Source organism: Lepisosteus oculatus, chromosome 4, assembly GCF_040954835.1.
Source record: "Lepisosteus oculatus isolate fLepOcu1 chromosome 4, fLepOcu1.hap2, whole genome shotgun sequence".
NCBI classification, from domain to species: Eukaryota; Metazoa; Chordata; class Actinopteri; order Semionotiformes; family Lepisosteidae; genus Lepisosteus; species Lepisosteus oculatus.
This window is the reverse complement of record NC_090699.1, coordinates 28,686,351-28,701,158: the sequence shown is the minus strand read 5'-3', so window position 1 is coordinate 28,701,158 and position 14,808 is coordinate 28,686,351. Positions and strand designations below refer to the sequence as shown.

General features: G+C 43.0%; 1 protein-coding gene across 7 annotated transcripts in view; it reads left to right on the top strand.

Annotated features, from left to right (window-relative positions):
- LOC102697420 (serine-rich coiled-coil domain-containing protein 2) overlaps positions 1-14,808 on the top strand; it is a 98,174-nt gene that overhangs the window by 18,999 nt on the left and 64,367 nt on the right. For all 7 annotated transcript variants that reach the window (XR_001478384.2, XR_001478383.2, XM_015346719.2 and 4 more), the window contains exons 2-3: positions 5,742-7,227; positions 7,768-7,985. Coding sequence is in view for 5 of the 7 variants with exons in the window: in XM_015346719.2 (XP_015202205.2) it covers positions 5,784-7,227; positions 7,768-7,985 (1,662 nt within the window). In the remaining 2 variants the exon portion in view is untranslated. The remainder of the gene's footprint in view (positions 1-5,741; positions 7,228-7,767; positions 7,986-14,808) is intronic.

The window sequence follows — 14,808 nt, the reverse complement described above, 5'->3', positions numbered from 1 at the left end:
ATTTCATGTGTCATGCTTTTGTTTTTTTTAAATATGTTACTATACTTTTCTTTGTTTCACCACCTATTGTGTGCTCTTTTCCTTGGTGGTACTCAGCCAATTATGGTGCCGCAGCTTTGGGAATCCCAGCCACAGTAAGGTAATGGCATGACCCAGTATGACCCAGGCTCGAACCCTTGATGCTAGCTCTCAGACTGTGCTTGGGCTCATGGTTCTCACCACTCCAGCTGAGCCACTCGCTTGGTTTACTAGGTTGAAGTTCTTTTAAGCACAGATAAAGGAGAACTTCTGTGGCAGGTCGAAAAAAAAATGTTCATGTGTTCCTTTTTTCTGTCTTTATTGTCAACTTCCTACATTGTATATGTACTGTAATCGATATAGGTAGTGGTTTGTGATTTATAGTTTCATTTTTTTATTTTTTTTAAAAATAATTGTCCTTATTTTCTTGAAAAACCTTTGTAAGGAAGATGAGGCGCTTATTTACAGTAGACTGGGTTTGTCTGCATCACGGTCGGGTGGCTGGCTTTAATGCAAGTGTGGTGGAAGTACTACGCGAATAATGTGGCTGAGAGTGAGAGGGGCTTATTGTAGGAAGAAATGTCAGTACTGAAGCTTCGATCACGGAGAGGAGTTGACCTCGATAATGACAATGTTTTATCCAGATTAGAGAGAGTACCCTTGAAACCTTCATTCAGCAGAGCCTGGGGTGTGGAGTGACCGTATGCTGGCTGTGTGATATGTGGGTCAGCTGGCTGTGGGTACACAAGGGCACTGAGCTCACAAGCCTGTGCTCAGGGATAGTAACCTGTAGTCCACTTTACTGTGTAGCACTGAATTCCTGCCCCGATCGACTACTGCCATATTACTGATGTTATTCTCTCGGCAAGGAGGCGCAGAAAGGGTGAACCACATCGTCATTCTGCTGCATACTGAGGTCCAGTTTATGAGTCTAGAGTGTGGGGTGAAGTCCGGAAACAAGACCATCTGCTCATGAGCAGGTGAGACAACCAGTCCCACGCTGCCCAGCAGTTTTGCCGATTCTCTTTTGCCACAGTGCCTAGGAGGGCAGTTAAGTGCGTCGCGTGGCTGAAGAGTCGGCGTGTCGTGGAGCCACATGCAGTCGAACCCGGATCTCATTGATCACCTCACGGCACCTCACCAAGAGCCAGATAATGAAGCTTCTGCGCCCAGCACAGTGAGCGCCCTTTGCTCTGGACTCTAGTTTATTTATTACAGCGTGGAAGACCTCAATACAGCCTGAGAGCTTTCACTTAACATTTCTTTCTGTTCCTTTAAGGGGACTGTGCAGCCTGAGAATTGTGTGATCTACTGTATGTGTCAGTTAAAATAAATCAGGAACAGCTTCTAGTCTGCTTAGTTTCTTTTAGGTATTTATTTCATGGTGTAATACCTTCATGCCAACACAAGAAATGAAGTACATGGTGGTAAATCTCATTTGTCAAGGTTTTTATGGTGATAGAATGTCCATTAAAGGTTTCAGGAGCACTTCTGATGACAGTGTTTGTGTTTTCTTGTTTCGGCTCTGCCTCTGTGAATTCTAACTAAAGGTTCAGTTCAGGGGTTTGAGAGACTGTCTTCCCGGGGGCTGGGGTTTCAGGCTCATCTGCAGCTCAACGACAGACATGGATACAGACACTCCTGGATTACAGAGCTTGTCTGAGCCTCTAAAACCGAAGAGAAGCATTGTGACATCGGAGATGCGAAAGGTCACATGAAGAAGGAGACCTGAAAGGTGCTATTGTGTAAGAGAAACTGGCAGGCTTGGAGCGTTTCAAAGGGATGTTTTACTACTGATTTCTGTTACTCTCCCATTGAAAGGCTGGCCTAGTGAGATTTTTAGTTTTTGTTTATATTCACAACATTTTCAATTGCAGTTAATGCTTATTCTGAATTGTTTACTTTACACGGAGCAAGTTATTCAAATTATGAATAGGTTTTGGTTACCAACAATAACAAAAATAAGAATGGTTACAAACAAGAAGAGGCTTGTTTGGTGGTTAGTTTAGTATTTGAACTTTGTTTTACTATCTGTCAGAAACTCTTGTCCTGCTAAATCGGACAGACATCTTGCAGTGTGATGTCTGATGCTTAATGTTCAGTATATATCTGTATGCTGTAAGATAGATGGTAACTTTGCTGGCAGGAAGCTCAGTCTTCCTGGAAGCACAAACCATCAGTCAGCTGTTGTCTTTAAGTGTCTTTAAGGTTCTGCATTTTCTTAAGCATTTTTGGAATTCTTTGCCAAGGATTGAGCTAAAGTATGAAATGAGCAATTCCTGGCTGTTGCTGCAGCTACTTCAACTTGTGGAGCTGAGCAATGACTATGGAGCTTTCTGTAGGAAGAGAAGAGACTGTGTGATGACTGAGCAATACTCTATCCCCCATGTTAGGCTGGTAAAGTTTTTTTTTCCATCTACATGCAGGGCAGTGCAGTGTATTTGGTCTGTACTGAGCTAAAAATGTTTTCAGGCACAAGACTGCTTAATACTGTTCCACTTAAAAAGGGGAGCAAGGGACTTTGTATTTATGAAGTGCTCATTACTTTGTGTCCAGTCTGTTTTCTTGCTCCTTTTTTTAAGTTTGGCACTAATCCAAGAAGGTGAACACAGAGCCTGATGTGAGAGGACTGTCATTGAAGAAAGACAATGCTGAGAGCAGTGAGGAGGGAAATCACAGACGATTTAAATACTAAAAGAGCTTCTACTGCTTGGATACTGTCTGGAGATCAAACTGCTCCCTATCTTGTTTTGCATGGACTCCTTACACAATACCTGTGTCATTAAAACAGTTTTATGTTGATTTAAAAAAAAATAATTTTAATTCTAAATTATGCCAAGTAGATTAGGTTATAAAAACAAGAAAAGCCATTCCTCCCATTGACCAGTATAGTAACTCTTTTATCCAAGAACCTTCTTCAGCTTCTTCTTAAAGGGACTTGCTGAACAGGCTTTGACTTCTTCTCTCCAGATGGATACCAGATTGACTTCCTTTTCTAACCCCAAGCAATGAAAATATAATGGATGAAAGGATTTTAAGATTTGAAAGATATTCTAGATGTTTCATAAGACTCAGTTTTAGGAATGACAAAATAAATCAACATTTACAGTAGGTCCCTTACATACAGTACATGTAGTTCTTTTCTAAGTGATGTGTTAATCTGGAACAAATCTAGGTTTATACATTTGGAATGTGTACCTGCATTTGTAGATAGATACTTAATTGATCCTGTGAGGGAAATTGCAGTACAACAGCAGCTTAACACAGACAACACAGCAACAGTGTAAACGAATGATACAATAATAATACAATACGTATCAGTACAGTGGGAAGTGCACTACGAAGAGTTACTCACAGTCCAAAACACACAAAGAACAGAACAGTACACAAAAAAGTCATATTGCACAATATAAATATAAATGTATTGCACAGGTTCCTGGCATATATTTCACAAAAACGGTTGTAAACGGGGAAAAAGAAAAAAAACAGATGTAACAGTTTACTGTTCAGCCCAGAAACAGGTCACTGTCAATGTTGCCTCTGCCCAGACGCAAGGTGGATGCGTTGTACAGTCTTATGGCATAAGACAAGAATGACCTCCTGTAGCGCTCCCTGTCACACTGTAGATGGATCAGTCTATTGCTGAACGTGCTCTTAATTTCTACAAGCATGGCATAGAGGGGATGGGAGATGTTGTCCATGATGGCCTCTAGTTTGGACACCATTCTCCTCTCAGCTACTACCTCCAGGGGATCCAGGCCAGACCCAGTGACACAGCTTGGTCTTCTGATGTGCTTGTTCAGCCTGTTAGGATCCCCTGCTCTAATCCCAGAGCCCCAGCATACCACTGCATAGAAAATGGCGCTCGCCACCACTGACTGATAGAACATATGCAGCATCTTACTACACACATTGAAGGACCTGAGCCTCCTCAAGAAGTAAAGTCGGCTCTGACCCTCCTTGTAGATGGCCTCGATGTTCTTAGACCATTCCAGTCTATCGTCGATGTGCACTCCCAGGTACTTGTACGAGTCCACCATCTCCAAGCCACTCCCATGGATGTAGACAGGAGTAGGTTTGATCCTTTTCCTCCGTCTCTGTTCCTTCGTTCCTTCGTCTCTGTTACATTCAATTGCAGGTGGTTCTCCCCACACCACTCCACAAGGCTGCTGACCAGCAGCTTCTTGTAACTTCTGTTTTTGTATAACACTGCTGTTGCACAAATTGCAGGCTTTTCTAGTTTTATTTTTCCTTTCACATTTTAGGTTGTTGTGAATGATTTAGAAACACCTCATGGTTTGAGCTCTTCCTAGTTTTTTGTCACCAGATGAAGAACCACTATGATGCATGGTGTGACTCCAGGTTGAATTTGTACTGTTTTTACCTGATATGACTTTGAACAAAAATAGTAAAGTGTTGATCTCATAAGCAGCCCTCCTGTTTAGCCTCTAACATGGAGCCAGAGGCTTGTCTGGCTGTGTTGTGGATTTACTTCAGTGCTTTCACGTCGTTTCTCTTGAAGGTCTTTCTCCCCTACAGAAATACGATGTCTCTTGTCAGCATTTTCTTATTTTGATTTTGCGTTTCTGTCTTGTCTTAAGCCATGCGTGTTAAATCTGCTGCTCGGCTATCAGTACACAAGAGGAGATGATTCTTGTAACCTCACTGATTTATACTGCAGTGTACTATACTTCATGAGCACGTGAAGAACCCGCGGCTTCAGACTGGCACATTGGCATAAAGTACACAGTGGAGATCGTGCAATATTAATCTATAAAATATAATACAATGAATTCATAATCTGATGAAAACAGGCATAGCCGTAAAAAATTGAGTGTGCTAGCTTTTGAAAGGACGGGAACGGCAGGGTGATGACAGCGAATGAGGGTGTGTGCCAGAGCCACATCCATTTATGAAAAAGGTGCAGTGTGAGTCATGGCTGTGCTCAGAGGTACTGGGAGCTGTAGGACTGGAGCCGGGACAAGCCCAGGCACCGACTCTGGCTTTGCCTAACGGCACCTTCAGCACAAGCCCCACCCTTCGTAAACTGCGGTCAAACACAGCCCTGAAAAATCTAGGAAGTAACCAGGTGCGTTCCCATGCTGCCTGCAGTACAGCGGATACAGAAAAAACTTGGTACACTGATCCTTCCAGCTCTTTCTTGTGACTGAAGAAGCCCCATGTGATAGATACCTCGTGGGGTATGCCACTCTTCATGCGTCTCCTGTACAGAGTACTTCCATTTACAGGAGAAGTGGTTTTTCCTTTGTTCAAATAAGTTACATTATGTGCATCTATTAAATCCCTTGCCGACTGAAGAGTGACTCGTGAACTCCCAGAGGAGACCTCAATTTTACATACTGTAAACAGTAGCACTTTACACAAGTGTATGTGTCTGACCCTCCATGCTGAGACAGCATGCTCTGGAGTGTGTGTGATTGTATTGGTAGCTAGTAAGTTCAAAATTGTAAAGCTGTAACCTCTTACATTCATTTGGTAAAATGCATTGTAGTGCTATTTTGTAGACAACCGCAAGCATGAGCTGGCTTTTGAGAAATACATCCCTGCCGTGGAGCTCAGATACAAGACATACTGATTTAACTCAGATGTCTCATTGTCCAGCTTTAATTTTTTGAGTGAACCTAGACAGGTGGCAAAATGTGATCCTAGAGTCATGTATCATGCAGCATGTAATGTACCCTGTCTCTTTCCTCTCTCTGCAGACCAGCCCTCCCTGTGCAGATCAATGAGCCTGCTTGAGGCTGATGGAAGAGAAGGCACTCAGCAAGCCCAGCATGGTCTCCAGGCTTCCCAAATTTGGTGTTCGGCCTCCAGGGTCCAGCCTGCTACCCAATGGCTCTGGCTCTGACCAACGTAATAGTGCTCCTGAGGGCAAGGGGTGTCCTGCAGCCCGGCAGAATGGAGTGGTGCGGATGTCCTCCTTTTCCCTGAAGTGGAAAAAAGGCAGCGGAACTTCAGGCTGCCTGACGAGCCCCGAGGAAAATGCAGATTCTGTGGAGAAAGTAGAGGAGGGAGGCAGCGGTCGGCTTCAGCAGCAGCAGTTGGTTCCAGTGAGAGAGATTAAGAAGCCCAGCGCTCCAAACATCAAGTTACGGAAGACAACTGGAGCCTCAACAGCCCCCAAACCTGTATCCCAGGCATCCAGTGCTGGCTCAAGAGGGGGCTCAATCGCTGGCCGGCCCCTGTCTGGACAAAATTTCTATAGCAGCAAGGCAGGTTTGAATGGCCTTGGTAATGGTAGCACTAGCCGGTTTGGGTCGGGTTTGCAGAGGCCGAGGGCCAACTCGGGCTCGGCGCGAAGCAGCTCCAGGGAAAGCCTTACCCAGTCCAGCGACAGCCTCAAGTCCCTGTGTTTGGACAATATTGTGCGCTCCCAGAGCTTCTCCCACTTCAAACAGCTCCCCTCCCCTCCTAGCCTGTCCATGACCCGCTCCTACTCTTTCAACAAGGCAGTGGAATTGGCCAAACCTCTTGCAAACCCTCAATTGCACAACAAAACCAAGCCTACCACATCTGCTCCTGTCCTGCCCAATGGGAGGGGAGGGGGAGGAGGAGGGCCCGCCAGGGCCCCTTTGACACGTCCAGTGGGTAACTCCAGTACCGCGCCCTCCCATGGCGCCCTGAAGAAACCACTGCTGCCGAACTGCATGCTGGGCAAGCCCTCGGTGCTCAGCTATAGGAAGACGCGCCCCTCCCTGGTCAAACCTTCCCGTCCAGTGCTTGCAGGGAAGGTGGGTGTAGAGACAGTGGCAGTTGAGGGGCAGGGAGAGTCAGGGGTTGGGAAAGGAAACCTGGAAGAACCTTCACCCACCACACCTGAGGCCAAGGACCCCAAAGACACTGAGAGACCAGAGTTCCTTGACCGGCTGGAGGAGGGGACAGCCTATACTCTGAGGGAGCAGGAATCAAACATGCGGTACCTGGGCGAGGGTCTCGAGGACATGTCCCTCTCCTCTACTTCCTCTCTGGAGCGCAATGACACAAGCGAGGAATACCTGGATGATTTTGATAACCTGGGTAATGGAGGTGGGATGTTACTACTCCCTGCCTCTGTTGAAGGCCTTCTTCAATCACAGCCTGAGATGGATGACAATGTGCCTGGGAACAGGGAGGATGGTACTCCCACACAGACGCACCTCAGTGGCTTCCTATCTGATGGCATGGACTGGGTGGAGGTGGGGCTGCCAGGTGAGGTCGGGTGTGAGTACTGGGACAGGGGTGGAAAGATACACTCATTGTGCGACAGTGAAAGGCCGAGTTATAGATCTGCGATGCACAGATTTTAATCTGAATTAGGGCAGCAAGGTGAGCTCTTTATTGCCTGTTTTAATTGTTTACTTGCTAAGATGAACTAGTTTAACTCCTTATTCTAGATCTAGGCTCATGATACATGGGTAACTAGAAAAGCTTTTGGACAACAGTTGTGCTGCCCTGGTCTACAGTAGGTGTTTTGTGTGGAAGGGAAGGATCGCCCGCTGAAGTCAAAGAGCGATTGTCTTGTTATGTATTCCTTTTATGGCCTGTGGCCATAGAGTTGTTTTGCAGGTTTAAGTGGACCTGTAGATTTGAGCCCTTGGCCTTGCATGATTTAGCTAGGTTATCGAAAGCCCAGAATAGTGGACCAACCTGATGGCCTTTTCTTGTCAGTGATTGCCTGCAGAGTCAGCAATATGATCTACAGCTTTTTTTTCCAGGCTGATGGTGTTTGTCTCCCCTCACCCCCTGCAGGCACAGGCAGTGAGGAGGGTTATGGGCTATTGGAAGGGCCCAATGCTCCATTCTCTCTTTCCCCTGAGGGAGACTTTCCTGCCGGTTCGTCCCTTGAGCTCTCCCCTTCTGACAGCTCTGGGGGGACTTACATGTGGGATGAAGAAGGCATGGGGGACCCACTGGGCCCTGCCACCCACCCCTGTGGTAGCTATGATGACTCTGACATCAACAGCATGGTGAGGCCCCTCTTCTTATCTTTTGACTAATAATGTAAGCTGTGGCTGTTCTATACAGTATAGATGTGTGTCATAACAATGACATGTGATCCAGGCAATCTACATGCTTTAAAATATAAAAGTGTCACCAATAATACATTTTAAATAATGAAAAAAACACTGCAAGATAATTTTTTCCAGTGTTAAGCAATGTAGTCAAGTTGGGTGATTGACTCCCAGAGTATTTTAAAGAGATGAATGATTGGAGTTTAACTCTAATCGTCAGTTTCACTTGAAGAGCATAAAACTGTTGGCCTGACTAATCTTTTGACAGGTGTTACGGTGTAAGCATGAAAACTTGTGTGGGCAAAAAAGGATGCTGCTTGTTCTTGAACACAGTGTTTATGTGTTTGTGCTCAGTGCCTGTAGTCGTACAACTCTACAGTGCCTTCGTTTTCTGCACTGTGCTCAGGACGGGGTGAGATTTTCTGGTAGAGTTCAGCAGGCTGTCAAAAAAGTAGAACTGGAAGCATTTCTAGGTTTCTGACCAAGCTGGAAATCGCCAGTTATTTTTTTTTTTTATTCTTAGTTCTCCGGCAGTAACTCGTGTATCTGGTCAGGAGGCAATTAGGTATGTTGACATGCTCCCATCATTTGACACGTTACGAGCTCAATGGTGACCGGTAGGAGAGCTGGCACATCTCTCAGTGATGTCAATACAAGCCTACATGTGCCCAGCAATTCTCATATGTACTGTAAGTCACTTTTGCGGTGTCAGCGGAGACATGCTGGCCTTGTAGTTTAATCTCAACCATGCCCCAAAAGCTTAGCCTGCGCCCCCCAGAAAGTGCCTTTGCTCGCTGAGTCTTGCAGGAGGTGTGTGTAATGTTTACACAGTAATGTACTATAGTAATACATCTGGTCTTTGACTGTTTCAGCCATGTGGACAGGGCTGCAGATAATCCTCATGTGACCCACCTCACTGCACTCAACTTACAATTCTAAAGATTAGAAAGATAATTTAAAAGATCCCATGACACTGCGCAAAAGAGTTGGGGTTTTAATTAATTCTCTTCTCTAACTTATCCCCTTGATTCTACTGATGCAGCTATTTCTCACTCCTGCACCTGACCTGCTTTCTTATCCTGTGTGAGAAAACATTATATAAATTAATTCAATCAGGTCACCTCCTATATATGAAGCACTTAGGGTTCCCCTGGGTTTCAAGGCGCTATACGAATGTAAGAAAAATATAATAATTCTGCCCTTTAGACTTCTTGGACAGCAAGTTAAAGTATATGCTGGTGGTAGTCTAATATAAGAATTTCCAAATCCAGTTAATTGCAGGATTTTGTATCTTAAACCTGTTGACTGATTGATAAATTGATAAATATTTTGTAATTAAGGAGGTAGCTGCACTGGTGTAACATCTGACTTGTCTCTCATTCTCTCTTCTCCCCTCATCTTTTCCTGGCTGTTAAAAGCTCGATGAGGTTGAGGTATGGTCATTCCTGGAGGTGTGCCATTTATCCTGTCAGTCAGTTGAGTGGTATCATCTTCCTGGAAAATAATTGGTTGTGGCCCTAGACGATTTCCGGCAACTGACAGGCTTTGGCCAGTTGTTTCTTGTAACAGTAATAATTTCAGGTTAGACAGAATCACATTTTCTGTCTGGAGACTGAGGGCAGTCGCACAGGATGATATTGCAGTTGCACAGCATCGAGGTTTACTTGTAACACCTCTCCCCTCACTGTCTTATTAACTGCATGTGGTGTGTGCCTGCCTGCCCTTTAAGGTGTCATTAAATGGCTTTATAAAGGCACACTCTCTTAGGATCTCACTGTGTTTTTAGCAGTTCTGAAACAGACTGTATCATGCTGTAGTACGGTCTTTTTCTGTATTCAAATACGCTTCATTCACTGTGCTTAATTGACTTCTATAAAGAGCATAGTTGTTTTCTTTCTTTTACCTGTTTTCTCATGTTTCACTGGAGTAATTGTATTTGTAGTGTACTTGGTGGTAAGAGGGGTTTGAAACCATTCATGATAAGACCTATTTACATAATAATCACATGGCAATGTAGCTGCAGTATGGAGTTAGAGCTCTGGACCCATACAATAAATGTCTGCTGTATTAATGAGTACAAATAGGAATTTCTTTGTATCAGACTATTATTATTAATTATTTTACTGTTATGTGCTCACCTGGGACAATCGACAGTTGCGCACAATCAATACACATGCGCCTAAAATAGATATCATGATGTTGCAAAAACTTGCAAACTTCCTGTATAGCAGCATCAAAAAGATAACATGATTCCAGATCTTCCCAGAAGTTCAAATGCTTCAGCACAAAAAGACCCTGTGTACCGGAGACCACAACCTGTTCAGCTGTCTGGGATGGAAAAATCTGAGCTGTTGTGTCTGTACAGGTGTTTGATGCAGAAAAGAATCCTGAAGTGGTAAACATGCAAAACTTGATTGCTGTGCTTTGATGATTCTCTTAGAAAGAGATTGAAACTGATACCTGGTAGTGAAAGTGTTAAATTGTTTTATACCTTCATCCTTTTCTCAGCCTTTGGATTCTAGAGCAGGCCTGAAATCTCTTTCTTTGTACTCCAGGCCTATGTCAGGTTGTTTGCAACCAGGGCTGATATTAATCAGATTTAGAGAGATTTTCTTACATTCAATCTGGTTATAGGTCAGCTGTGTACAAATCCCCTTGAACTTCTTTACTTACATAACTGGGAGCTTTGTCGTGGATGGTGATGAAAGGTCTCTAAAAACTCCTCTCTGCAGGGGCTCAAAAAACATCAGCAAGCCGAGATGGAGAGACTACACTTTCCGTGCGCTAAGGGCGACACCTCTTGGACAACTGGCGTCAAAGCAGACTTATCTCAAGACCATACATGACTGTGCTTGTTCAGACCTAGAAACAAACATTTCCACGCCAATGCAAATCGACTTTAGTCAAATAACTAGTTGTGAGTAAATACAAGCCCAGGTGTATAAGCTCTTATGGTGCATTAAAGTAAGGAAAGTTAAATCTGATGAACTGGCTCTTTAGCGGAAAATGTTTATGGATGTCCACATTGATTCTCGTCTGAAGAAACGTGCAGTGCAGGGGTCTAGTTCTGACGAGCAACAGTAAAATAAAATGCAAATCAATGAAAACAAACAAAAGCGATCGATTTCCTTTTTTATCTTTAATGCCTCTTAGTGAGAGCTCAGCGTGCTCAGAGTCTTGGACATTAATTGTATTTCAATAAATCACTCTGTACAATGTAATGCATTTTAAGTCTGGACAGGAATGCTGAAGTTTTTCCATGTTTTTGCTGTTTACTTCTAAATATTTGTGTTTCAGTGTCGAGTGGGATGTGCGTGGAGTGTAATACTCTTGGTATATTTTTTCTTTGTTGTTTCATTGCTGTTTTCTGGCCACAGAGAAAAACTGCTGAGATCCCAAGACAGCAGGCAGCCTGTTGGAGCGGATCTCATCTGTCTGGTCAGTGCAGGGTGACTGCTGCCCCTGAACTGCAGACTGCTGTGCTCACTGATGAGATTCAGATCTGAACTCCAGACACAATAGGCTTAAAACTAATAAGCTTTCTTTTCCTGTTTTCCCTTAAATGTGCAGTAGGGCTTCCTCACTTACCAGTGGTAATCATGTTGCGCTGTTTGAGTGCTAACCTAGACTTCAATGCAACGGTAGCAGCTGTGTTTTGTAATCTGGTGTTTGTGAGGTGCTGAAGGTGGCTGTCCGAGCCAGATTGAAAACGGGCCGCTCTCACTAGCTATAGTGGATAAACGGCACATCAGTCCACTAGGGGGAAGCAGAGCCCCATTCTTGTCCTTTAATGGATTTGAAAAAAGGAAACCGCAAACGGCACATTGCATATCCCAGTAGAATTGAAACTCTGGAAACAAAGCATGTCATGTCTTTATCTTGTGTTGTTTTTTTAAAGAAGATAATTTTCAAAATATGTGAAAATTGTAGTGCTGAATTTAGTTACTCTGGCAGTTAGACAACCCCTGGAGAAACAGTTGTGAAGGAATCATGAGCAGCAGATGCTGTTTATAATTATTTGATAAAACTGTAATTAGTTAATGAGTGCATTTAAGTGTTATTATTTTTATTTTTTTAACAACTGTGTTTCAGTAACAGGAAACGCCAGAGGGCATGACGGTGAAATAGTGCTCTTTGTGGTAGAATTATTTGGTTTGAACTTCTTATTGCTGTGCCAACTGTGACGTTTAACTGTAGTGTGTTTCAGTGCTATTTAAAATGTGTGTGACCTGTTTAATATAGCATCTGGCAGTACAAAATGCCAGAACACCTACCTTTTGAGTGCTAGGTCACTCGCAGTGACTTTGTCTCTTCAAACTAGTTGTTAGAAGAGTACCTTTAATGTCCAGTGTCTCCCTTTGGTGTATCTGCTGCAGCCAGATTCCAGTGCTGTGTGCATGCTCTGAGGTGAGTGGGTGAATGAGACTGTTCTTTAACACAAGCTTGTTTTAAAAGCTCTTTGTCTTGTTTACAGCCTGGGCAAGTTTGTGAACCTGTGGTCCAGGTGTGACTAAGGAAAACACATACTGGGAAACACCATAGAAAGTCATCTCTCTTGCTTTGTTGTATAAAAAAAAAATGCATAGCCAGGGAACTCTCCAGCCCTGCACAAAATTGTAATGTAGGATCTTAAGAATTCTTGGACATAAGTGCAAATAATTCATAAATCTGAAGCTTCTGATACTTCTGAGATCTAGTATATTAATTACTGCTAAACCCAGCTTCTTTCAAGAAAAATCTGGTTAAAATCCTTGGATACAGTAGGTAAACTACCAATTGGGCTAGATGGGCCGAATGGCCACCTCTACTCTGTAACCTTTCTTATGTTCTTAGTATAAAAAATCTGCTCTAATGTTTCACTTCTCCTGAAATCGTTGCTAAAGAAGCTCCTGTTGTTTTGGTCAGGAACCCCTCTCACAAGCCTAGTATGGCTGGGTGCTGTCTAACAGTTCCATCAGACTCCGCTGCTGCAATACAGACATGTACATCTTTCCTGGAGGCAGAAGGACGAAAGACACTGTTGCTGGATGATCCATGTTGACCTAAGGAAGCAAAGGCTATGATCTGTTAAGATCAAATATTTCCAAATACTGCTGCATTTTGAAAATAACTGAACTTAACTATGCAATACTTTAGTAAGCTTTGGGGTTTTACATATTTAATGGCGTTTTTCCATTTTAAATGCGTGCGTGTTGTGCTGCAACCCTGTGAAATTTAAGATTTTCATGTGATGTACCATGAAATTCAGACATTTTTTAAAATCACGACCGTGACAATTACAAGGCTGTGAATTTGGTGGGGTACTAGCTGTGAGGGAAGAATAGGACCAAATTGGCTCTTTCATCTCAGTAGAAGCCTGTAAGTCCCTTAATCAATTTAGGGCTCTAAAGTCTCACTTTCCCCTCTCCAGCTATATTGCTCTTATACCATTTTAGGAAATGGTCACCTGTGCAAGAACCTAGAATCAACATGTCATGCTGAAAAAATCATTTCCTAAAAATTAAGACTGGAAGAAAATTTGAAGAAAGTTTCCAACTGTTTTGAGAAAATTTTGAGACAGACAACAAAAATAAGAAAATAGTTGATTGATCATTGGAAATTGGAGTTTTGAACCACAGATTAATAATGTTCTTAAAGGAACCTGGAGTTAGACCATTTGATGCCTTATACACAAGCAAGACTACCTTAAAGTCCATTACAAATTTCACAGAGGGCCAGTGCAAATCACAGGAGTTATGTGCTCATATAGTACACGATCGGCGAAGTTCTGGACAAATTGAGTCCTGTTAAGGAATTAAGCATCCTAGTCAAAGGTAGAAGAAAACTACCCTGTGACAGTCTTCACACACAGATCAAATGAAAACATTTAAAAAAATGAAATTCAGAATCTTCAACAACAACATTGTAGTTGCTAACCTTGCAAAGCTTAGCTTGGGACCATATGAGCATGACCTTAGTCTTGTCACAGTTTAGTTTAATAAAGCTCTGATGCATCTGTCTCAATATTATTATATAAAAGTAGTATGTGATTTGGTCTGCAGGCAAATCTGAGTGCCATCAGCACACCAGTGAAAGCCAATATCAATGAAGATGAATAATCTGACCAAGAGGCAATGGGCAAATACTAAGTAGTGAAGGTCCCATAATCAGTAATATCACATTTAAAATTTTGAAATTGACTCATGCTAGTCAAATGGGAGTCAGACCAATGAAGAGAAGTGCCATGATTAAGAATAACAAAAAGCAGCACTTACATCCAGAAGGAGAAGAATATTTAATGACCCAGACTCTTCAGCAAATCATTAACTACATTTAGAAGTGCCGTTTTAGTACTGTATGTCAGTCTAAAGCCTGACTGAAAAGGTTCAAGGAACTCATTAGAGGCACGATGAGACTGGAATTGAGCTGTCACTGCCCTTTCCAGAATATTTGTAAGAAAAGGCAAATTAGAAATAAGACTGTAGTTTCTAAGCATTGTGGGTCCGGGCCAGAATATTTTTAACACGGATGTAATAACAAACTTCAATCGAACAAGGACAAGACCAATTTCGGGGACTCATTGCAAATCTGAAGCTAACTGTGGGTAGAGGTAAATAAATTGGCTCAAAGACATGGGAAGTAGGTCTTATTTTAGCTATGAATTCATGCACGTAGGCTGTATTAGCAGCAGTAAAATGAGAGGAACTCAAACCTGTGAGAGCAGGAGAGGGCCTAGTTGTAAACACTGTAGGAGCCTGAGATCAGCAGCTGGATATTAATGTTTTTTTGTGGTGAAAGA